The 24,772-nt window shown below is 42.2% G+C and overlaps 1 protein-coding gene across 1 annotated transcript in view; it reads left to right on the top strand.

Moving 5' to 3' along the window:
* The window catches only part of rpf1 (ribosome production factor 1 homolog), a 43,739-nt gene that overhangs the window by 12,576 nt on the left and 6,391 nt on the right, over positions 1 to 24,772 (top strand). The window contains exons 2-6 of the mRNA XM_073062531.1: positions 8,114 to 8,170; positions 12,766 to 12,846; positions 14,232 to 14,327; positions 20,286 to 20,439; positions 23,043 to 23,125. Coding sequence (XP_072918632.1) covers positions 8,114 to 8,170; positions 12,766 to 12,846; positions 14,232 to 14,327; positions 20,286 to 20,439; positions 23,043 to 23,125 — 471 coding nt within the window. The remainder of the gene's footprint in view (positions 1 to 8,113; positions 8,171 to 12,765; positions 12,847 to 14,231; positions 14,328 to 20,285; positions 20,440 to 23,042; positions 23,126 to 24,772) is intronic.

Genomic DNA, 24,772 nt, shown 5'->3' with positions numbered 1-24,772 from the left:
ATGCTGGAAATCCTGAACAACACACAGAAAATGGTGGAGGAGCTCAGCAGGTCAGGCTGAGTTAAAGGGAATAAACTGTTGCTGTTTCGGGCCAAGACCCTTTCAAGGTAGTGGGAAGTGTAGATGGAGTCAGTGAAGAAGGAGGCTGTTTTTTTTTAAAGTAAGTGCAGACGTGAACTGGGCCGGATTAAGCTAGTGCAGGGCCTGTAGCATATGTTATAAAGGGGCCCTAAATTTAAAAAATGCACGTAAGTATTAAAACATAAATTATTTACTTGCATAGTAAAGTAATTCAATTTTTTCATTTGCTATACAGACAGATAATACAACAAATGTCAGACACTTCAGTAATAGTATTATTTACATGTAGGTATCAATTTCAAGTGTCAGAAGTAACAAAACTACAAATTAAAAGTTACATTTTCTAGATTTAGCATGAGCAAATTTGTTGATACTGGAAATGTCTATTTCACGCAGAAGTTCATGTTCAATGCTCATTAGCGTGAGTTTGTTCAATCTATTTTGACCCATGGTGCTCCGTAGTTCATTTTTAATCCTTTTCAGTTTTGAAAATGAGCGTCCTCCACTGCAGTTGGTAACCATGAGTGATAAACAGATGCGCAAGGCATTTTCTACATTTGGAAAACATGACTCCAAAGAATTGTCAGTTATCAAATGGTACAACTGTAACTCCACAAAGTCTTGTTTGATGCCAATATGAGAAGCAAGATCAGTTTTCAACAGTCAATAAACTGCAAAAATTCTTCATCAAGACTTTCTTCCAGATCTTTGGATATGATTTAATAAGGTTTGATAACCTCTTTACAATCTCTTCAGGTGTAAATGACTGAAATTGATGAAGGAATCCAAGAACACCATTCACCTTTAGATAAGCTTTCTGCCTTTTTGACAGGGCAGAAAGCAAGCTGTCAATAATGGCAAGAAATGTTTGGCTTTTAAACTTCTGAGAAAGTGTTTGAGATTCAACAAGTAGATCAAGAGTGCTGGAACCACTGAAATTATCATACGCGTGATTTTGCTTGTGTTTTCTTTGAGTTTGCTGTTGATAATCTTCACACTTAGTCAGATTGTTGGCTTTTTGCTCAATGTCTGAAAAAGGAGACCGCATAGCTGGAATATATCCATGCAAGGATTCATAGGGTGCACAAGCTGAGTTCAAGTCTTGGCCAGAAGATTGCAAAGAAGCACTGGTCATTTGAAAATGCTGTAATACTTAATCCCACAATATGACCATTATTCCTTTTTCCAACTTCCTCATGGTTGAAAGTAGTCCACAAGCCTGTTGTCAACATTGTGCCTTCTGATCATTGTTATTTGAAATGTCATCCAAGACTTGTTTTATTGCAGAAAAGCTGTGTAAGAGTGCTTTTGTTGCATCTGCACGAGCTGACCACCTGGTACCTGACATTCTTTTCACAACGGGCAAATGAGCACCAACATCAGATAATGCAGCAGAAAGGAGATCCCACCGATAAGTAGAAGCAGAAAAAAATGTGTGCAGGCTGTCTACAAATTGAAAGAAAATTAATGCTTCTTGACAACATTCAGCAGCACATTTTCCAACCAAATTTAGTGACTGTGCAAAACATGGAATGTAATCCGCAAACTCATTCAGCTCTTTAGTTTGTGTTTGTAAGCCACTGTACTTGCCACTCATGTTGCTGGCATTTTCATAACTTTGACCACGGCAGTCTTTTATATCAATGTCATTTTCCTTTAAAAAGTCAAGTAAACTTTGAGCAAGCTGTTCAGCACTATGACCTTCCACATCCAAAAACTTCACAAATCTTTCAACTGGTCCAGACGGCAAAACACAGCGCAAAGTCAAAGTCAGCTGGTCCACATTAGATACATCTGGAGTAGAATCCAATGAAACAGAATAATACTTATATTTCTTCACTTCACCGATAATGTGATCCAGTATGCTGGATCCAATCAGACTGATGAATTCCTCACATGTTGTTTTAGACAGGTATGATTCCTGTCCCCTTCCTTTGTTTGCATGAGCATTTGTATGCTCTGCCAGAAAAGGGTCAAACCTGGCCAGTAGATCTAACAACCCCAAGTAATTTCCATTATGAGGAGAGCCAACAGTTTTATCACTACCATGAAAAAAGATTAATGAAGTACGCATTTAAAAACATAGTTTATGTTACAAAAGCTAAGTAGTAGTATCAACAAAGACTAGTGAACAATAACATATTTATGTGGCTGTTGTGGCTATGAGTGCGTGTGGACCACATGCACTCAGTAACCAACTAGGAACAGTGTTCTGAAAATTATCTCTTTAGTTGCTTATTGAAACTCATTTCAATTGGGAGATACAGGTTGAAACTCACGGTCTAATCCAATCTTGTATGTTCCTGAGCTGGTTCAGACTACCTAAAATCAGGGGGGGGGAAAAGAGGAATCATGAACTGGGTCACATAAAACTGTTGAGTCGCACATCCCTTGTCGCAGGCTCACTGCAGCAAGGGCTGTAACAGCGTTACAGCGCGCGCTGCGGCGGCTTGGGAGCGTGGGAGATAGCACAAAGGTCACCACGACACAGCAAGGAGCCAATGCACGCCTGCACACACACACACAGCATGCAGCTCCCCCGACATGAAAACAGCATTGCCAGATCGTCGTGAGAATAGTGAGGTGCCATCGATTTCACCAGACTGCAGCTTGCAAGCATTTATTGCGGAGCTCTCAAATGCAGGGCCCGTAGCATATGCAACCTTTGCTGCTAGATTAATCCAGCTCTGATCGTGAACAATAGCCCGATCAGAAATGCTGATCAAGTCAACTCATTCCCAAAGAGAATTCTGATAGGCCAATCAGATGGTTCACTACTGCTCAGGGATAGAACATTAAAAAAATCATATGTACAATTAAGAACCATTAAAAAATAGTAGGAATACTGGAGTCATGATAAAGTCTGCTGGAAACATACACATGCTGTCCTCCATAATTCAGAGAGTTTGAAGGATAAGGTTACAGGGTGACAAAACAGGACAGGAGCACTTGGAACTAAAAACTAATCCCTACTGGGAGAAAACGGCACCCGTTCTTTCTGCACTGTTCTTCAGCAGTTTAAGGACTAAGTCCTGCCGGAACAAACTCACGAGTGCTCTTGAAAGTCAGGTATTAACCCTACCTGCCAACAACCAAGCATTGCCATCCCGGTCCCCTTCATGATAGCTTATCAAGAAGGATGTGACTTCCCTCCCAGAGATGAGAGGTGTTTGTACACTCGACTCTTGAAGGCTTGGACCCCATCGTCACAGATGTTTCCGACCACAGCATCTGGAAGGCTGTTCCAAATTCTGGTAGCACAGTGAAGGAAGTGTGTTGTTTCTCGTATCAGGCATAGAAACAGCAAGAGCAGGCATAGATAAACTTGATCGTGTGGTGTGCTGTCTCTCATAATATGAAGGCAGCATGGTGCGAAGGTCTGAGGGCTGTGGCTGGTGTGCATTTTGTATAGCACAGTAGCTGCAGCAACCTGTCGTTTGTGGTGTAAGCTACTGATGGCTAGCTTCTCACGAGCTAGTTTCCATGACAGACTGGACGGCCTTTGCAACTTTCTGAGATATCTTACTGTCTCAGGCAGAGCAGTTATACCGAACTGTGATGCATCTGGATAGGATGCTTTGTTTTGAGCATCGAGAAAAATTGGTGAGGGTTATCGGGACATGCTGCATTTCCTTGTATGCCATCTGGATAGCCTCCAACTTGTTGGCAGGAATGTTGTTTTCCCCAACTTCCAGTAATTACTTCCCCTCCCCTCTTCTCTATTTCTCCGTCCTCCATTCTGGTTCCCTTCACCCCTTCTCTTCTCTCCTGCCCATCTTCTCTCTGGTTCCCTTCCTCCTTCCCTTTCTGTTATGGTCCATTCTGTTCCAATCAGATTCCTACTTCTTCAGTCCTTTATGTTTTCTACCTATTCCCTCATCCACTCACCTGGTCTCACCTATCACCTTCTCACCTCCCTCCACTTTCTTATTCTATCTTCTTCACTCTTCCTTTCCACACCTGATGAAGGGCCTCCTAAAACGTCAACAGTTTATTCCTCTTCACAGATGCAGCCTCTCCTGTTGAGTTCATCCAGCATTTTATGTATGTTGCTGAGAGAGTGCGACACTACAATGGTACCTTGTTCCTTGATGTGACAAATGCTTGGTGAATGTGAAAATATATTGAATCCTGGGCAGCCTTTGCCATCCACCAACATGGTCTTGTATACAGAGGCATGATTCTGCAGATGCTGAGAAACTGAAATTGCAGAGGAAATTCAGCAGATCAGGCAGTGTCTGTGGAGATGGAAACAGTGAATGAAAGGTTCTGGTTCCTGGGAGTAAGTTATTGAGCTGCAACGTGGAACTCTCTCCACAGCTGCTGCCTGACCAGCTGAGTATTTGCAGGATTTCCTAGGCTTATTACAAACTTTTAATACTTAATGAGTCAGTATAAGTCAAGTTCAAGTTCAAGTTGCTTTTTATTGTCCTTTCGACCATATCTGCTGGTGTAGTACACAGTAAAAATGAGACATTTCAGGACCATGGTGCTTACATGAACAATACAAAAACTACACTGAACTACGTAAACCAACACAAGAACTACACTAGACTACAGACCTACCCAGGACTGCATAAAGTACACAGAACAGAGCAGGCATTACAATCAATAATAAACAAGACAGTAGGCACAACAGAGGTCAGTAGGTTGGTAGTCCGATGGCTTGGGGGGAAATCTGTTACATAAATAATCAGCTGAATGGCAGCGTCCGGGATTCCGTCCATTTCTGTACTCCCGAGTATTTCGTTGCCCCAGATGTAGTCAATTTAATGTCCATTTGAGAGAAGTATGGACAGGAGAGCCAGCCGGCTAGGGCTTGCTTTTTTCCTGGCACGGTCTCCAGCCTACCCGCCTCACTTCCGCTTCCTCGCACGCTGCTTACGCTGTCCCCACCTCCGGCCACTGGCATGAGAGGACTCAGAGGACCGCAGGCCTGATTCCTTCAGCAAGCGGACATTGGAGAGCAGAATGGATGGGAGGGTACTAGGGATTCTGCAGATGCTGGAAATCCAGAGTGATGTTGAATGTACCCAAAATACTGGAGGAAATGAAGAAGCAGTTGAAGTTTTGCGCTGAGACCCTTCATCAGGACTGGGTGGAGTCCTGAAAAAATGTCTCAGCTTGAAGAGTTGACTGATTATTCCTCTCCGTAATGCTGCCTGACCTGCTGAGTTCCTCCAGCATTCTGTGTGTGTGTGTGTGTGTGTATATAATAAAGAAAGATGTTAAAATTAGCCTTATTTGTCATTAGTATCGAGACTACAGTGAAATGTGTCGTTTGGGTCAAATCAAAGCAAGGATAGGATCATACGGGGGGAAGCCCTCAGGTGTCACCATGCTTCCAGCACCAACATAGTGTAACACTACCCAACAGGCTGGTATACGTCTAGGGGAAAAGGAGATCCAGTCACACACCAACCCCACCTCCTGTACACGCAGGTGCTGTGAGAATCAAGTTTATGCGGCGCGTACACACAATATCAAACTCACACCAGATACAGTTACGGAATACACTTTAAAGATTTTACTAAAACTAAAAGAGTACTATGCAATACAGTATATATGAAGGATAAGAAAATAAAGCAAAAGGTGCCAACTTATCAAAGTTCAGTCAGTTTAGTGCACATCGTTGGAGCTCAACCATCGAACCATTCGATCCCTCCTCGCTTGCCTCCGACCTCCACGTCCTCGCACCTGGGACCTACTCTAGCAAACCAAAGAAGCCATTTTGATTACATACACAGTACATTGTACAGTAGCATGCCCACTAACACTAACCTGTACTTCTTTGGAATGTGAAAAGAGACTGGAGCACCCGGTTGAGTCGTGGGGGAGGATGCAATCTCCTTACAAGTAGTGACACGTATCAAAACCCAGTCTTACAGCTGGCGCTGTAAAGCACTGAAGCTACGCAATCAGAGGATCAAAGCCAGAAGGGGATCAATAATGAGATATTCCTCTCCGTTAGGCTTTGAGGACCATTGCTAGCCATAACTCTGCATTTACTTTGGTAATGCCACGGTAGCATAGCAGTTAGTGCAACACTATTACAGCTCAGGTCGTCGGAGTTCAATTCAAACGTCATCTGTAAGCAGGTTTGTGCGTTTCTTCCCATGATTTGCTCCCACAGTACAAAGATGTACCAGTTAGGGGGTGAATTGGTCAGTGTAAATTGTGCTGCATTTAGGCTGGGGTTAAACCGGCGGGTTGCTGGGAGGCACAGCTCGAAGGTCCTGTTCTGTGCTGTATCTCTAAATAAAAATATAAATTAAAAATTTCACCCACATAATTGTGTCTCCACCTTGGAAATAAGGATTCTGAGGAAACAATGAGGAATTTTCGAAAGGGGATTTATCTTTCTTTGTCAATACAACAAACTGACATTGTGAAATCTCTGCAGCCAGACAAGAGTTGAAAACTCTCATGTTTATTAAATGTTCCATTATCTACATTAAAAAATGTGGTCTGGCTGACAGTGTTTGAATCGGTGAGTAATGGTCTTCACATGGGAAGAGGTCAGGGAAAGCATCTGAGCATGCATTCAGGAAGAGTTGTAATGGTAAATTGTAATATTTGTTTTTAGAAATCTCCTCTTCCTGCCATCAATTGAATGGAGCTTGTCTGATTTACAATATACACCATGACCTTCCTGCTCACATGTGATAGAGACACAAATTTCCAGTGGATAATAAAAATGAGGATGTTGTTAAGGCCGCTGGCAATACTACTAAGACTACACAGGCACTTGAAGAACTGTCATGTACACCTTAAGCCATAGGAGCAGAATTAAGACCATCATGTTCCCATTGTGGAATTTACCTTCATGCATACTTTGTAGCTTTTGGAATCCATGAGACCTTAGGACCAAGCAGCAGAATTAGGCCATTTGGCCCATTGAATCTACTCACCATTTAATCATGGCTAATTTTTTTTTCAAATTCATTCTCCTGCTTTCTTCCTGTAAATTTTGACATCCTTATTAAGAGCCTATCAAACTCCATAAGGCCATAAGATGTAGGAGCAGAATTAGACCATTTGGCTCATCGAGTCTCCTGTGCCATTTCATCATTTCTGATCCATTTCCCTCTAAGCGCCAATCTCCTGCCTTCTCCCCGTATCCGTTGTGTCCTGACTAATCAAGAATCTATCAATCTCTGCCTTAAATATACCCAATGACTTGGCCTCCACAGTTGCCTGTGGTGATGAATTTCACAGATTCACCACCCTCTGGCTAAAGAAATTCCTCCTTATCTCCATTCTAAATGGATCTTCCTCTATTCTGAGGCTCTCCCACTTTATTCCTGGGCCATGGAGGCCATAGAGTCTTATGTCATGGAAACATGCCCTTTGGCCCATCTGCTCCATGCTCACTGTTGCCCTGCAAGCTCATCCCATCTGCTTGTAGCCCTCTAAACCCATCCTGTCCACATTCTTATCTAAATGACTGTTAAATCTTGCTAATCTGCCCGTCTCAACCACCACTGACAGTGAAAACTGATTGCAGGTCTTTCAGCTACAGAAATGCTAACAGAAACTCCGAAGTCCTCATCCCTGGGTCAGGAAGGATTTTCACATAGAAGACTTGCGTCTTCACCATGTGGTGAAAACTGCAAGTGCATAGCCGATCATCCAGGACCACCACCAGGCTGGCTCAGATGGAGGACTTCTGGCGAGTTGTTGTCAGCGGCCTATTTCTCTGTAGGGATGATGGGCTTAACTAACTAACTAACTAATAGAACTGAACACGGTTTTTCAAATGTTATCTGACCAGGGCTTTATAGAGCTGCAACATTACCTCGCAGATATTTTTGTACTCCACCAGCTGTGTGGTTGATTTTCTCTGTGGTATAGCTTTCAGGCTGACCCTTACTGCAAGCTTATCAACATGCTGTAGCACTTCTTTTGAGAAGTAACTGATGTCATTCTGGCCTGATATTGGGTGCTGTGAATCGTGGGTGGGTTTCTGTGAAGGAACAGCGCTTGTGCCTCTTTTAACATTGATTGTATTTTATCTTTTCCCATTCTTCAGGAACAACTGGAGGCCAGAAAGAAACGGAAGAAGGAGAGAGAGGCACTTGGAGATAAGGTAACCATTTATTCGTTAACATTGGTCACAGGGAGAATGTACACTTAATGTATATTTAAAATTTACAGGGAGGGTCTTCATCATCACTTTGTGCTGTGTCACGTGAGGTAGGAGTTCAGAAGAATGAAGGTTAACTTTTATTTGTCACATTTACCTCGAAACATACAGTGAAAAGCATCATTTGCATCAATGACCAACACAGCATGCCCACAACTTATTAACCCTAATTTGGAATGTGGGAGGAAACTGGAGCACCTGGAGGAAACCAACATGGACACGGGGAGAATGTACAGACTCCTTGGTGGTCGGAATTGAATCTGGATTACTGGCAATGTAAAGCACTATGCTAACTGTTACACTACCACGTGGCCCTGATCTGGCTATCAGACATACAATGAGGTAACTGAGGCTAGGGTACGACATCACAGAATCAGCTTTGATATCACCAGCATATGTCATGAGATTTGTTGTTTACAGCAGTAGTACCTTACAGTACTAAATAATAAAACATAAATAACAATAAATAATATGTATATAAATAAATTTAGTAAGTAATGCAAAAAGAAAGCAAAAAATATATAGTGAGGATGTGTATATGGGTTCATTGCCCATTCAGAAATCTGATGGTGGAAGGGAAGAAGCTGGTTCTGAATCATTGAGTGTGTGTCTTCAGGCTCCTGTGCCACCTCCTTGATGGTGGCAATGAGAAGAGGGTATGTCATTGGGTGGTGGGGGTGTGGGGGTCCTTAATGATGGATGAGCCTTTTTGGGGTATCACCTTTTGAAAGTCTTCTCCGTGCTGCGGAAGCTAGTGGTCACAACAGAGATGGCTGAGTTTACAACTTTCTGCGGTTCTTTACAGTGTCTCCCCACCCCACACCAGCTAGAATGCTCTCCACAGCATTTCTATAGAAATTTGCAAGAGTCAGGAAGGAAAAGGTGGGGTAGCTCATAATAAAGGATATGATCAGTATAGCTCATCTTGTTGTGAGCTTGCCGTGAAACATTAAGATGTAGGAACATTTGGGTGGGGGTGTGAAATAGTGAAGGAACGTAGTTGTGGTAGGAGTTGCCTTTAGATCTCCTGACAGCACAGGATGCAAGTCAAAAAATAACAGAAGTTTGCATGAAAAGTATGGTAGGACATTGAGAAAAATCGTTATAAGAAGTTAGTTTGTGAACCCTTTCGAATTTTCTCTGTTTCTGCATAAATATGACTAGTTCTAAACTAGTCATAACTAGTTCTAAAACTAGTTAAACAGAACCCAATTAAATAAATAACACAAAAAACTATACTTGTTCATGTATTTATTGAGAAAAATGATCCAATATTATATGTATTGGAGAAAGTATGTGAACCTTTGTTTTCGATAACTGGTGTGATCCACTTGTACAGCAATAACTTAAGCCAAATATTTCTGGTAGTTGATGATCAGTCCTGCACATTGACTTGGAGGAATTTTAGGTCATTTAGGTCAGTCCTGCTTACAAAACTTCTTCAATTCTGGGGATATTGATGGGCTTCCTTCCACAACATTTCTTAGGATTAAGGGCAGGATTTTGACTTGACCATTCCAAAACGTGAAATTTTTCTGCTTCATCCATTCTTTGGTAGACTGACTTGTGTGTTTAGGGTCATTGTCTTACTGCACGACCCACTTTCTCTTGAGCTTCAGTTCATGGACGAATACTCTTGACATTTTCCTGTAGAATTTGCTAGTACAATTCAGAATTTTTTTTGCTGATTCTCCTGCTTTAAATTATAGGAAGTGCTTTTCCACTCTGTAAATACGTGAGGACCTCAGTCTGTCCCTCCCCGGCCCCATGACCAGTGCGAGCGCCCTCGCACACAGCAGTTGGTGGGCGAGAGTGCAGTCACTTCCAGTGATGAGAGGATTAATTCATTAGAACAATTGTTCCTCTGGGTCGCGAGGGAAATGAAAGTCCGGTCACATAAAGGAACAGGATACATAGGCAGATATAAGGATATATAGACCGCGCTTCTGGTGCCTTTTAAACCCCAGGTAAAGTGGTGGCTGAGACAAGGCCTCTCGAAGGGAAAGTGGAACGGGTACATTGAGGAGGGGAGCTTTCTTCTTGCTACACGGAAGGGGTTAAACAAGCAGGTATGAGGTCCTACAAAGTGATTTTCGGGAACTCGGTAAAAAAGCAGGACTTCTAGGATTGCAGTCTTGGAATTATGCCCCCAAACCAAGTGCTGGTGTGGTGAGAATTCGATAATGCGTGCACTTTAATATGTTGATGATGATCTGATGCAGGAGTGAGGGCTTCAGATTCATGGATCAATGGGCTCCCTTCCAGGCAGGTGGGAGACCGGGACAAACAAGGCCATTTGCATCTGAACCGGAGGGGAACCAATATCCTCACCAGGAGGTTTGATGGTGTCACTTGGCAGAGTTTGAATTAGAATAGCAAGTGGGAGAATGTATGTATGACAAGACAGTCTGTAAAGAACGAGAGCCAATGTCAGGCTAATAAACATGCTGGGACTGATGGGCTGAAATGAGTTTATTTCAACATTAGGAGTATTCTGTTGTTGGAGGGACAGGGCTGGCAGCTCAACATTCCTGGGTTTCATAGTTCCATCAATGATGGCAAGCCTTACTGGTCCCAAGGCAGCAAAGCAGGTCCAAACCATGACACTGCCACCACCATGTTTCATAGGTTCCTCCATTTGTACACCATTTGCCTGACTGTGGATTGCTGGAGCCCAAAACTCTTTAGAAATGGTTTTGTATCCTTTCCCAGCCTGGTGAGCATCAATAACATTTCTTCTGAAGTCTTCAGAAATCTCCTTTGATTGAGACATGACATGCTTCCAGAAACCTGTGTGGTGAAGATCAGACTTTGATCGTGAAAACCCAAGTTTATGCTCTTTAAATAGGCAGGGCCTCCAACACTCACAACTGATTGTCATCCCATTGATTGGAACACCTGACTCCAGCTTCCCCTGTAAATGAACTGATAATCCTGGAGGTTCACATACTTTTTTCAACAAATACATGTAATATTGGATCATTTTTCTCAATAAATAAAAAAGTATTTATTTAACTGGGTTCTCTTTATCTAGTTTTAGAACTTGTGCAAAGATCTGATTACATTTTAGGTCATATTTATGCAGAAATAGAGAAAATTTGAAAGGGTTCACAAACTGTATCTAATTTACCGTAGATTCCGGATTATAAGCCGCTACTTTTTTCCCACATTTTGAACAGCTTTGAACTCTGCGGCCTATAATCCAGAGCGGCTAATACATGGTTTTTTTTCATGCCGCCTCGTAAACATTTTGCCTCGTAACAGTAGACCAATAAAATTGATGAGTAGTTCACAGAGGTCCAATGAAATTGTACGATAAATCAAGCGCACTTTCACAATTAAATGATTGTAAATCAGTCATTTGTACTCACCCTCATCAACATGGAAAATACTCGAAGAAAAGCAAGACCCGAGCGCGTCAGACCCGATTAGACCCGATCGCATTGCGCAAGCGCGTCAGACCCGATTAGACCCGATCGCATTGCGCAAGCGCGTCAGACCCGATTAGACCCGATCGCATTGCGCAAGCGCGTCAGACCCGATTAGACCCGATCGCAATGCGCAAGCGCGTCAGACCCGATTAGACCCGATCGCATTGCGCAAGCGCGTCAGACCCGATTAGACCCGATCGCATTGCGCAAGCGCGTCAGACCCGATTAGACCCGAGCGAAAACGCTGCTTTTAAGTTAAAGTCGATCAATAACTTTTCCTGGTAGGCTGCAGTATATATATTTTTACCAGTCGCTAGGAGATATTGGAATGTTGTTCGTGCTGTTCAGTAAAAAAGTATATGCAACGTAATTTGTGTTACCGATACGTATGTATATTTAAAAGTAGCGGTGCGGCCTAAAATCCGGTGCGGCCTTTACAATTAAAAAATTGATTTTATTTCTAAAATTAGAGCCTGCGGCTTTTAATCAGGTGCGCTCTGTAGTCCGGAATCTACGGTAGATGTTGGATGGACATCTTGGTTGAAATGACCAGTTGGACCGAAGGGTCTTTTTCCATATAGTGTGACACTTTGATTCCAGGATTCAGGTTCACGTCCTGAATCCTCAAACAACACACTTCATTCTTTTTTGATGCAAATGTGATAAATAAATCTAATAAAGCTCAATATTGCCCCTTCTCTACTCAGCATTTGGTTTATTATCACTGACAGACGCTGTAAAATTTGTGTTTTTGTGGCAGCAGTGCAGTGTAATACAGTAGAGTGTAAACGTTTCAGGCACATATGTATATAGAGTTCCTAAAATTTTTGTACAGTTCTGTAGCAATTTTATGTATTACACTGTACTACTACCGCGAGAAAAAAACAAATTTCGTGACATATTTGATGATAAACCTGATTCTGATATGGGTTCCTATTGTGGACCGAGAGTGGGAAGGGGAATCATGGTTGGGAAAAGAGGAAGGGAGAATAGCATTGAATGTAGCCATTGAGGATGTGGATTTATTTTTAATGTTAATGAGAAAATTGCCACTCAGATGTTTTGAAGTAACTAACTTTGCTCTCAAATTCTGACTTCTGGTTTAAGGCTCCACCAAAACCAGTTCCAAAGACAATTGAAAACCAGCGGGTGTACGATGAAACAGTTGTGGACCCGAACGACGAGGAGGTAATTTTCTAAGCATTGTCCAAAGTCTTGTAAACTTTAGTGAAAGGCTGCCCATGTCTGCATTTTTACTCAGAGTGTATGTTTCTACTGTGGAGTTCCATGCCCATTGTCTTTTTCTAATGAAAGGATTGAAATTTTCTGTGACAGAGGATGGGGACCACACATTTCCTTTGTGCAGAGTGATTGTGAAAGTCAGGTGCCCTGATTTTCACAACCACTGATTTTCTCACTTCAGCCTCATAGATCACTTGTTGTTAAGTGTTTTGAATTCAAGCCAGATACTTCAGAATCAGTCATGTTTACTATTACTGCACGTTGTGAATTTTTTTTGTTTTGCGGCAGCAGTAAATTACAATACAAAATAATAAAAAAAGCTATAAATTACAATAAGAAATGCATATTAAATCAAATTAGTAGTGCAGAAAGAGAGCAAAACAACTGGTGAGGTGGTGTTCATGGGTGCATTGTCCATTCAGAAATCTGATAGCAGAGGAGAAGAAGCTGTTCCTGAATCATTGAGTTTGTGTTTTCAGGCTCCTGTACCACCTCCTTGGTGGTAGCAATGAAAAGAGGGCATGTCCTGAGGGATGAGGTCCTTAAGACTTGATGCCACTTTTTGGGGTATCGCCTTTTGAAGATCTCCTCAATGCTGAAGGTGAAGAAACTATAGAAAGGGTGCAGAGGAGATTTACAAGGATGTTGCCTGAATTGGTGAGCATGCCTTATGAGAATAGGTTGAGTGAACTTAGCCCATTCTCCTTGGAGTAACGGAGGATGAGAGGTGACCTGATAGAGCTGTATAAGATTATGAGAGGCATTGATCATGTGGATAGTCAGAAGCTTTTTCCCGGGGCCAAAATGGCCAACACGGGAGGACACAGGTGCTAGGAAGTAGGTACAGAGGAGATGTCAGGGGTAAGTTTTTTACGCAGAGAGTGGTGAGTGTGTGGAATGGGCTGCTGGGAACGGTGTTGGAGGCGGATACAATAGGGTCTGTTAAGAGACCTTAAAAGACCCTATAGGTACATGGAGCTTAGAGGTCTATAGGTAACCCAAGGTAATTTCTAAAGTAAGTACATGTTCGGCACAGCATTGTGGGCTGAAGGGCCTGTATTGTGCTGTCGGTTTTCTGTGTTTCTCTGCTGGGTAGGCTAGTGCCCACAACGCTGCTGGCTGAATTTACAACTTCCTGCAGCTTTTTCTGATTCAGAGCACTGGCTCGTCCATATCAGATGATGATACAGCTAGTTAGAGTGCTCCCCACAGTATATCTGTAAAAATCTGTGTGTCTTCGAAGTGTATAAAATATATTCTTCACCTTCAGGTGGTTATTATGGTACAAGTAAATAGAATGTGTGTTTAAAATAAAATTGAATCCTCCACAGGTGGCTTTTGATGAGGCAACAGATGAATTTTCATCCTACTTCAATCGGGAGGTGACCCCTATGGTCCTCATCACGACGTCGGATCGTCCTCGAGGGGTATGTCATAACACCAGCAGACATAGGAGCAGGATAAGGCCAGATTCTGTAGATGCTGGAAATCCAGAGCAACACACACAAAATGCTCTATGAATTCAGCAGGTCAGACAGCATCCATAGAGAGGAATAAACAGTTGGTGCTTCAGGCCAAGACCCTGAAAAGGAAGCGGGGATGATGCTAGAATAAAGTGGGATGAGAGGAAGGAGCACAGTCTTGATAGGTGAAACCAGGTGAAGGGGAAGGAAGTAAGAAGCTGGGAGGTGATAGGTGGAAGAGGAAAAACTCTAAAGATTAAGGAATCTGATGGGAGAGGAGAGTGGACCATGAGAGAAAGGGAAGGAACAGGGCAAGTGAGGAGAAGCGAAGGAGTGAGTGGGGATCCAGAATGGGAGAAAGGAGGTGGTTTGGGGAAGAATGTGGGTTCTTTTATGATCTGTCTGGATGACACACAAAATTAAAGCTTTTCACTGTATCTTGATACATGTGGCAATAATGAGCACATACCCCACGTACTCTTGGCTTCACTCAAGAATGCATCCACAAATCTTTTCATTGGCCAGTAACATCATCCACCCTTCTCTTGGACTGTTTGTCTCACTCGCATCAGGGAGGAGGCTACATAGCATCTACGGCAGGAACACCAGACTCTAAAAGTTACTTTCCCCAAACAGGCTGATCCACACCTCCATCCACTAACCCACCCTCCATATCCACAGCCATCACTACTTCATCATTTCCTGTCAGTCACCTTATGTACAGACACTCCTGAGCCTAGCGTCACTTTATGGATGTACAATCAAACTATGTATAAGTTATCTCAGGTGTTTATTATTTATTATGTGTTTTTATATTATTGTGCTTTTTGGTGTTGCGTCAGATGCAGAGTAACAGTTATTTTGTTCTTTACAGTGGTGTACTAGAAATAAACAGTCTTTAATCTTAAATCTTGCCAAGACCCCAAATATTTATAATAGCTTTCAGTCTCACTTCCATTGCGGTGACTGAGTGTCCTTTCCTGATTGAAACTGAAAGGAAAATAGAGCCACTGCCTCACAATCGCTTGTTTGATAGTGACCTCTCATGCTGTCTGTGTGGAGTCTGCATGTACTTCCTGTGACCATTTTGGGTTTCCCATGGGTGCACAGGTGAAATGTGCGCTTCCAGTGTTGTGACTGACTAAAACTGGGCCACGCAGAAGCTGTAACTGGGAAATATAAAAGTCTTTATTCCCTGAGCAGGGAGAGTCCAGAAGAACCCAAGTGAATCTCATTCTCCTGACATGATTACTTATTTAATTAGAGATACAAGCCTTTGTGGCTCAATGAACTGTGGGAGGACCCGGAGGAAACGCACATGGTCATGGGGAGAACATACAAACTCCTTACAGATGGCATGGGAATTTTACTTAGAACTCCAGAATGCCCTGAACTCTGGAAGTATCTTGCTAGCTGCTACACTACCGTGGCACCCAGTCTCACCCCGCCCAAGTGTTGTGACTAAAACAGAGCCACGCGGTTATAAGAGTCTTTATTCATACAGCACACCTCCGGGCAAGAGAGTGTTCAGGAGGACCCAAGTGAATCTCATTCTCCTTACATGATGTTTTGTATCATAGGAAAGGCGGATAATAGTACTGTGGATGAGGTAGCTGGTTTACAGATGGGCAGTGCATAGTGAGGAGAGGTTGTTGATAGAGCAGTCAACAGGATGAGTTGCAATGTAAAAGGTGGACAAAATTGAGAAGGGTGAATACAGGACTGAAGGTGTTGCACTTGAATGTGCGCAGTTTACGGAATAAGGTAGGTGAACTTGTTACACAGTTGCAGATTGGCAGGTGTAATGTAGGAATCACTGGATCATGGCTGAAAGAAGGCTACAAGTGGGGGCTTAATGTCCAAGCATACACATTGTATTGAAAGGACAGGCAGGAAGGCAGAGAGGGCGGCAATGCTCTGTTGGTAAAAAATGAAATCAGATCATTAGGGAGAGGTGACATAGGGTCAGAAGGTGTTGAATCATTGTTTATAGAGCTAAGGAACTGCAAAGGTTAAAAGACCCCGATGGGAGTTGCGTACAGACCCCCAAATAGTAGTAAGGACGTGGCCTACAAATGATAAAGGGAGATAGAAAATGCATGCCTAAAGGCAATGTTACGATAGTCATGGGGGATTCAATATGCAGGTAGATTGGGAAAATCAGGTTGGTGCTGGATACCAGGAGGGTGAATTTCTAGAGTGCCAACGAGATGGCTTTTTAGAGCAGCTCGTGGTTAAGCACACTAAGAATCAGCTATTCTGGATTGGGTGTTGTGGAGTTGATTTGAGAGCTTAAGGTAGAAGAACCTGTAGGGGCAACTGATCATAATATGATCGAATTCACTCTGAAATTTGAGGAGAAGCTGAAGTCAGGTGTATCAGTATTACAGTGGAGTAAAAGGAATTACAGAGGCATGAGGGAGGAATTGGACAGAATTGATTAGAAAAGAACACTGGCAGGGATGACATCAGAGCAGCAATGCTGCAATTTCTGGAAGCAATTCAGAGGGCACAGAATATATATGTCCCAAAGAGGAAGAAGTATTCTAAAAGAAAGATGACACATTCGTGGCTAAAAGAGAAGTCAAAGCCAAAGAGAGGGCGTATAATTGAGAAAAAATTAGTGGGAAGTTAGAGGATGGGGAAGCTTTTAAAAACCAACAGAAGGCAACTAAAACATCATTAAGATTAGATTAGATTAGATTCAACTTTATTGTTATTGTGCTGAGTACAGATACAAGGCTAATGAAATGCAGTTAGCACCTCTGGAAAATTATGCTGGAGAGGTAGTCATGGGGGCCAAGGTAATGGCAGAGGAACTGAATAAGTATTTTGCATCAGTCTTTACTGTGGAAGGCGTTGGCAGTATGGTGGAAGTTCCAGGAGTCAGGGGTTATGGAGTGTGTGAAGTTACCGTAACGAGAGAGAAGGTTCTTGGGAAACTAAAAGGTCTGAGGGTAGATAAGTCACCTGGACCAGATGGTGTACACCCTAGGGTTCTGAAAGGGGTGGTTGAAGAGATCCTGAAGGCATTAGTGATGATCTTTTAGTTATCACTAGGTTCTGGAATGGTTCTGGATGATTGGAAAATTACAAATGTCATTCCACTCTTCAAGAAGGGAGAGGGGCAGAAGAAAGGAAACTATAGGCCAGTTAGTCTGACCTCTGGCTGTGTAGATATTGGAGTCAGTTATTAAGAATGAGGTACTTGGAACATATGAAAAAATAGACAGTAGTCAGCATGGTTTCCTTAAGGGAAAATCTTGCCTGACAAACTTGTTGGAATTCTCTGAAAAAATGTCAAACAGGATAGACAAAGGAAAATTAGTTGATGTTGTGTACTTGGATTTCCAGCAGGTCTTTGACAAAGTGCTACACATGAGGCTGCATAGCAAGCTATGTGCCCATGGTATTACAGGAAAGATTCTAGCATGGATAAGCAGTGGCTGATTGACAGGACCCTGGTATTAGGAAGAACTTCTTTAGCCAGAGGGTGATGAATCTAGAATTCTTCGCCACAGACAGTTATGGAGGCCAAGTCTTTATGTATATTTAAGGCAGAGTTTGATAGATTCTTGTTGGGTCAGGGCAAGAAGGGATATAATGAGAAGGCAGGAGATTGGGGCTGAGAGGAAAATTGGATCAGCCATGATGAAATGGTGGAGCAGACTCAATGGACCAAATGGCCTAATTCTGCTCCTATATCTTATGGTCTTATAACAATAAACAGTTAACAATAGTATAATCACTTACCTTAACCTTTTGAATATAGTCAGATAAATTAACAGAATTACGTACTTACAATGGTAGCACATCCTATTTAGCAGAACCCCTTTGAATATTCAATATTGGTGTCTGTTCTAAAAGCCGTCGAGACAAACTGCATACATCCAAAATGTACCCGTTACAGTGCTGAAGGATGAATCTATTGATGTACAACTGACCAGAAGGTTAAGTGACAAAACAGATCTGTCATGAACTGTGCATTAAGTGGCAGCAATACACCTTTAACAACATGTTAATAAACAGCACCAATCATCGATTGTTTTCCCCTATGGAATTTCAGCAGGACAGAATCAGAATGTTCTAATTAATTGCTTCAATCAGAATTAGAATCTGGTTTAATATCTGTGGCATATGTTGTGAAATGTGTTGTTTTGTGTTAGCATTACATTGCAACACATTGTAATAAAAAACCTATAAGTAAGACCATAAGATATAGGTGCAAATTTCCATTATCTGCAGTATCTCTTGTGTCTCTATTGTTACTTCTCTCATTTTTCTTGTGAAGATGTGGTTGATTTTAAGCAAATACTGTGAGTTATGAGCGGTAAGTTCCTCCACTCACTGTCTTTTTTTTTGGAAGCTCTTTCCTGTGTTTCTTGGGAGCATTTGCTTTACTCCCTGTACCTCTGCTTCTTTCTATGGATTCTTACCTGAGTAAATAGACTTCATTTGCGTCACGTTAGATTTTTTTGATGTGTAACGTCTACTCTGTCCTATCTCCAACTCTGGCTGGAGCAGTGTACCCAGTAAATAACATCATAAGACATCAGTGCAGGATTCAGCCATTTGGCCCATCGAGTCTGCTCCGCCATTCCATCATGACTGATATGTTATCCCTCTCAACCCCTGACTAATCTGAAAGAGGCATTGGTAATGATCTTTCAAGAATCACTAGATTCTGGCATTGTTCCGGAGGACTGAAAAATTGCAATTATCACTCCACTCTTTAAGAAGGGAGGGAGACAGAAGAAAGGAAATTATAGATCAGTTAGCCTAACCTCTGTGGTTGAGGAGATGTTGGAGTCAATTGTTAAGGATGTGGTTTAGGAGGCACATAATAAAATAGGCCAAAGTCGACATGGTTTCCATAAGGGAAAATGTTGCCTGACGAATCTGTTGAAATTCTTTGAAGAATTAACAGGCAGGATAGACAAAGGAGAATCAGTGTACCTGGATTTTCAGAAGGCTTTTGTCAAGGTGCTACACATGAGACTGCTTGACATGATAGAAGCCTGTGATATTACAGAAAATTGGGACCACTTTACGTTATATGAATATGATTTGCATGACAGAATTGATGGCTTTGTGGTGGTTCATGAAAATGATTCTGGGTTTGAAGGCTTATTTTATGAGGATCGTTTGATGGCTCTGGACCTGTACTCACTGGAATTCAGAAGAATGAGAGGTGATCTCATTGAAACCTTTTGCATGTTGAAAGGCCTCGGAAGAGAGGATGTTTCCTGTTGTGGTGGAGTCCAGAGGGCATAGCCAGAGGGCATAGCCTTAAAATGGGGGGGGGGGGGGGGCGTCCTTTTTAAACAGAAGGCTATCCACTTATAACAGAAATGAGGAGGAATTTCTTTAGCTAGAGAGTGGTGAATCCATGGAATCCATTACCACTGGCGCCTGTGGAGGCCAGGTCATTGGGTATATTTAAGGCAGAGTTTGATTAGTCAGGGAATGAAGGGAATGAATGGATACGGGGAGAAGGCAGGAGATTGGGGCTGAGAGGGTAAATGGATCAGCCAAGATGAAATGGTGGAGCAGACTTGATGGGCCAAATGGCCTAATTCTGCTCTTTTATCTAATCAAGAACTGATCAACCTCCACTTTAAATATTCCCAATGACTTAGCCTCCACTGCCTTTTGTGGCAACAAATTACACAGATTTGTCATCCTCTGGTTAAAGAAATTACGCCTTATCTCTATTCTAAAGGGACATCCTCTTTTGAGGCTGTGCCCTCCGATCCTAGATTTTACTACTATAAGAAACATCCTCTCCACATCCACTCTATCTAGGTGTTTTAACATTTGTTAGGTTTCAATGTGATCATTCCTTATTCTTCTAAACCCAGTGAGTACGGGTCCAGAGCCATATTTCATGCTTTTTAACTCTCTGGTGTGTTTGTTTCACAGAGAACAGTCCGGCTTTGTGATCAGCTGTCAAAGGTGATTCCAAACTCACATGTCTACTACAGAAGAGGTCTGGCTCTGAAGAAAATTATACCCCAGTGCATTGAGAAAGGTTTTACTGACCTGCTTGTCATCAATGAAGATCGGAAAGTACCAAGTATCCTTCATAGTTTCTGTTGGAAGCTGTATCTAGTTTCCTGCAGGTCATCAGAATCAGAAATGGGTTTAATATCAGTGGCATACGGTGCCTTGTAAAAGTATTCAGCCCCCAACACTTTGTTCTCATAATGAGTATTACAACCAGGGGTTTTGATCAATTTAACTCAATAGCACCCCAGAAACAGGGAAAACTGTAAAGTATGAAAAACTGAAAATTCAAAACCTAAAAATTCAGAAGTATTCATCTCCTTTGCTCAGTACTTAGTTGAACCACCTCTCACAGCTATTACAAGCAGTAATCTTTTTGGATTAGTCTCTATTAGCTTTGCACAATGTGATGGAGCAAGATTTGCCCATTCCTTGTAAAATTGCTCAAGCTGTGCCAGGTTAGTTGGGGAGCAGTGGTTGCCAGAGATGTTCAATCAGGTTAAGATCAGGACTGACCGGGCCGCTCAAGGACATCTGTTTCCTTCACTTGAAGCCACTCCATGGTTGCTCTGGCTGTGTGTTTTGGGTCATTGTCCTGCTGAGAGAACATCCTCCCCAGTTTAAGCTTTCTGTCAGAGGCTAGTGGGTTTTCCTCCAGGATCTCTCTGTGTTTGTCAGCATTCATCTTCCCACCAATCCTGACCAGATTTCCTGCTGAAAAACATCCCTTTAAACATGATGCTGCCTCCACCATACTTTACAGTAAGGATGGTGTTACCTGGCTGATGCATAGTATTAGATTTACACCACACGTACCGCTTAGAGTTGAGGCCAATAAATTCCACTGTAGTCTCCTCTGACCACAAGACCTTTTTCCATATCTTTACAGTATTTTTGAAGTGATGCTTTGCAAAGTCTTTACGGGCAAGGATATGCTTTTTTTTTTTAGCCTTCCTTGCCACTCTTCTATAAATAAACTTTTTATGCAAAGTCTTAGAGATTGTGGAACCATGAACTTCATCTCCACTTACAGTCACTGACTTCTGCAGTTCACTCTGTTGGCATCACACAAGTCTCTCTTACAAGTGCCATTCTTCTCCAGTGACTACTAAGTTTAGAGTGGCGGTCTGACCTAGGCAGTGTGGCTGTGGTTTCATTATTCCCCCCACTTTTTCACTGTGGACTGCACTGAGTTCCAATGTATGTTCAGTGCCTTCAAGGTGGTCTTGTACCCTTCCCCGGATTTGTGTTTCTCTTTTACCATTTCCCTGGCTTGTCTTGAATGCTGTTTCATCGTCTTTTTTGGTTTGATCTGTTGAAAAACTACCATACTGTTGGACCTTACAGAGAGAGGGGGTATTTCTTCTTATGAATTCATTGTGAACAGGTGATCTTCCAATTTTTTACATCAATAATTTGGGTGAGTTGGCAAGGTAATATATAGTATTGCACCTGAGGAAAGTTAGTGTTATTGTTATAAAGGAGATGAATACTTTACAGCCTCACAATTTAGCTTTTAAAGTGTTGACGGGTTTTGGAATATTCCTTTTGATTTGACATGATGCACAGTGTTTTGTAGATTAGCTCAAAATATCCTGCTTTGATATATTTTAAATTTAGAAAATGAAACAGTAAGATGTGAAATTAATTGTGGAGCTGAATACTTTTTCAAGATTTAGCATGAAATCTTGAAATGTCATGAAATTTCTTGTTTTTCAGCAGCAGTACATTGCAATGAACAATAATAAAAATAAATTACAATAAGAAATGTTTAATGAATTAAACGAGTAATGCAAAATGGGAGCAAAAATATTTGATATAGTGTATCTGGGTTCATTGTCCATTTAGAAATCTGATGGCAGAAGGGAAAAGGCTGTTCCTTAAGTATTGACTCTGTATCTTTGGGCTCCTGTCACTCCTCCTTGATGGTAGCAATGACAAGAGGGCAAGTCCTGGGTGACAGGGGTCCTTAACAATGAATGCCCCCTTTCTGAGGTATTGTGTCTTCCATGCTGGAGAAGTTCAGACCATAATTGGAGTATTGTGAGCAGCTTTGGGCCACTTATCTAAGGAATGATGTGCTGGCACTGGAGAGAGTCCAGAGCACGTTCATGAGAATGATCCCGGAAATGAAAGGGTTGATGTATCAGGATTGTTTGATGGCTCTGGGCCTGTATTTGCTGGAGTTTAGAAGAATGAGGAGGGATCTCAGTGAAACCTATCGAATATTGTAAGGCCTAGATAGAGTGGATATTGAAAGGATGCTTCCTGTAGTCTAGAACCAGAGGGCACAGCCTCAGAATAGAGCAACATCCCTTTACAACAAAGATGAGGAGAAATTTCTTTAGCCAGAGGGTAGTGAATCTGTGGAATTCATTGCCACAGACGGCTGTGGAGGCCAAGCCATTGGGTATTTTGAAGGTAGAGGTTGATAAGTACTTGAATAGTCAGGGCATCAAAGATTACTGAGAGAAGGTAGGAGAGGGATAATAAATCAGTCATGATAGAATGGTGGAGCAGGCTCGATGGTCTGAATGCCTCATTCTGCTCCTATGTCTCATGGTCCTGTGATCACTGATTGCTGGAGTTGTAAAGTGTTGTGCTAACCACCATGCTACCTTGCTGCCCTCCCAGCTGAACAGAGCCTCTAATTTTCTTAACCAAGTATGTCAGATGGATTAATTATTAGTCACCTTCCAGATGGACCTACAGCTCATTTCAAGATGTCCAATGCCCGCCTAGCCAAGGAACTTAAGGTGAGAGATGGAATGGAGTGTGGTTGAGTGCACTGGAAAACGTCAGTGGATATTGCTTTAATTGCAATGTCTGCCTAGAATATTAATGTTAGAAATTGTTTGTAAATAACATCTTGTGTGCATTTGTTTTATGTGTCGTCTTCTCAACAGTATCGCTCCAACAGGACTGACTTCTGGAGCATTGTTCTGGATCTTGGTCTGGAGTCTATTGATGGTCTGTCACAGTAGAGATCATGTCCCACAATCCCAGTGATGATGTTGGGGCTTTGCTACTTGATTGCCCATGTTAAACCATAAGATAGAGGAGCAGATTTGTCCCATGGAGTCTGCTCCGCCATTGGATTGTTAGTGAAAGGAGATTTTTCACATTGGAGAGAGTCCAGATGAAGTTCATGAGAATGATCCCAGGAGTTAACATATGGTAACTCTGGGCCTGTACTCACTGGGGTTTAGAAGAATGAGTGGGGATCTCATTGAAATCTTATCAAATATTGAAAGGGCTCAAAAGTGTAGATGCAGGGAGTGTGTTTTTGTAGTGGGGAAGTCTAGGACCAGAGGGCACAAGCTCAGAATAGAGGGATGTCCATTTAGAACAGAGTTGAAGGGGAATTTTTTTTAGCCACAGCTTGGTGATTCTGTGGAATTCATTGCCACAGATGGCTGTTGAGGCAAAGTCATTGGGTATACTTAAAGCAAATCTTGATTGGTTCTTGTTAGTAAGGGCATCAAAGGTTACTAAGAGAAGGTAGAAGAATGGGGTTGAAAGGGAAAATAAATCACCCATAATGGAATGGTGGAGCAGACTCGATGGGCCGACTGGCCCAATTCTGCAACTGTGTCTAGTGTCTTTTCCCCCCCAAGCTCCAATCTCCTCGTAACCTTTAACCCTTTACTAAGCAAGTGACAATCAGTCTCTACCTTTTTTTTAGGCTGTCTTCAGATCCTGAAGTCTCCTATTAATGGTAACATCCTCTCCATTTCCACTCTCTCCAGTAAAGAGGTGTAGAGAGTAGTAGGCTCAGCCCTATACATCATGGGCACATCCCTCCTCACCAGTGGTAGTGTCTACAGGAGGCACTGCCTCAGGAAGGCAATATCCATCATCAAAGATCCCCCACCATCCAGGCCGTGCTACCTTCATGCAGTTAAACTATGAAGGCATCGGTGAGGATGCAGAAAAGGAATCTTTCTCAGCTGAGAGACTACATTTCCAAGTGTAGATTAGAGAGGTCAGGTCTGTTTTCCTTTGAAAGGAGAAAGCTGTGTGGAGGTCAACTGGAATTGTACAAAATGGCAACATCCCTCATTAAAAATCCCCACCATCCAGCACCGGCCATCTTACAGCTCCCATCGGGCAAAAGGTACTGAAGTCTGAAGTCCACATTAGCAAGTTCAAGAACAGTTACTTCCTTTCAACTGTTTGGTTCTTGAACCATCTGGCAAAACCCTAATCACTGCAGTTTAGTAACATTATGACTACATTATACTAAAATTCACTTTATAGTTTTTTGTTCTAATTGTGATCTTTCTTGTGAAATTTCTGTTCTGTGTATAATTTATGCTTAGTTTATGTTTTTGTGAATGCTGTTTATCTGATGCAATGTGCCCGTGATGTTGCTGCACTAAGTTTTTCATGACACCTGTGCA

The sequence above is a fragment of the Hemitrygon akajei genome, chromosome 12, assembly GCF_048418815.1.
Source record: "Hemitrygon akajei chromosome 12, sHemAka1.3, whole genome shotgun sequence".
In the NCBI taxonomy this organism is placed as follows: Eukaryota; Metazoa; Chordata; class Chondrichthyes; order Myliobatiformes; family Dasyatidae; genus Hemitrygon; species Hemitrygon akajei.
Note: the sequence above shows the minus strand (reverse complement) of the source record. Positions and strands in the feature narration are given on the sequence as shown.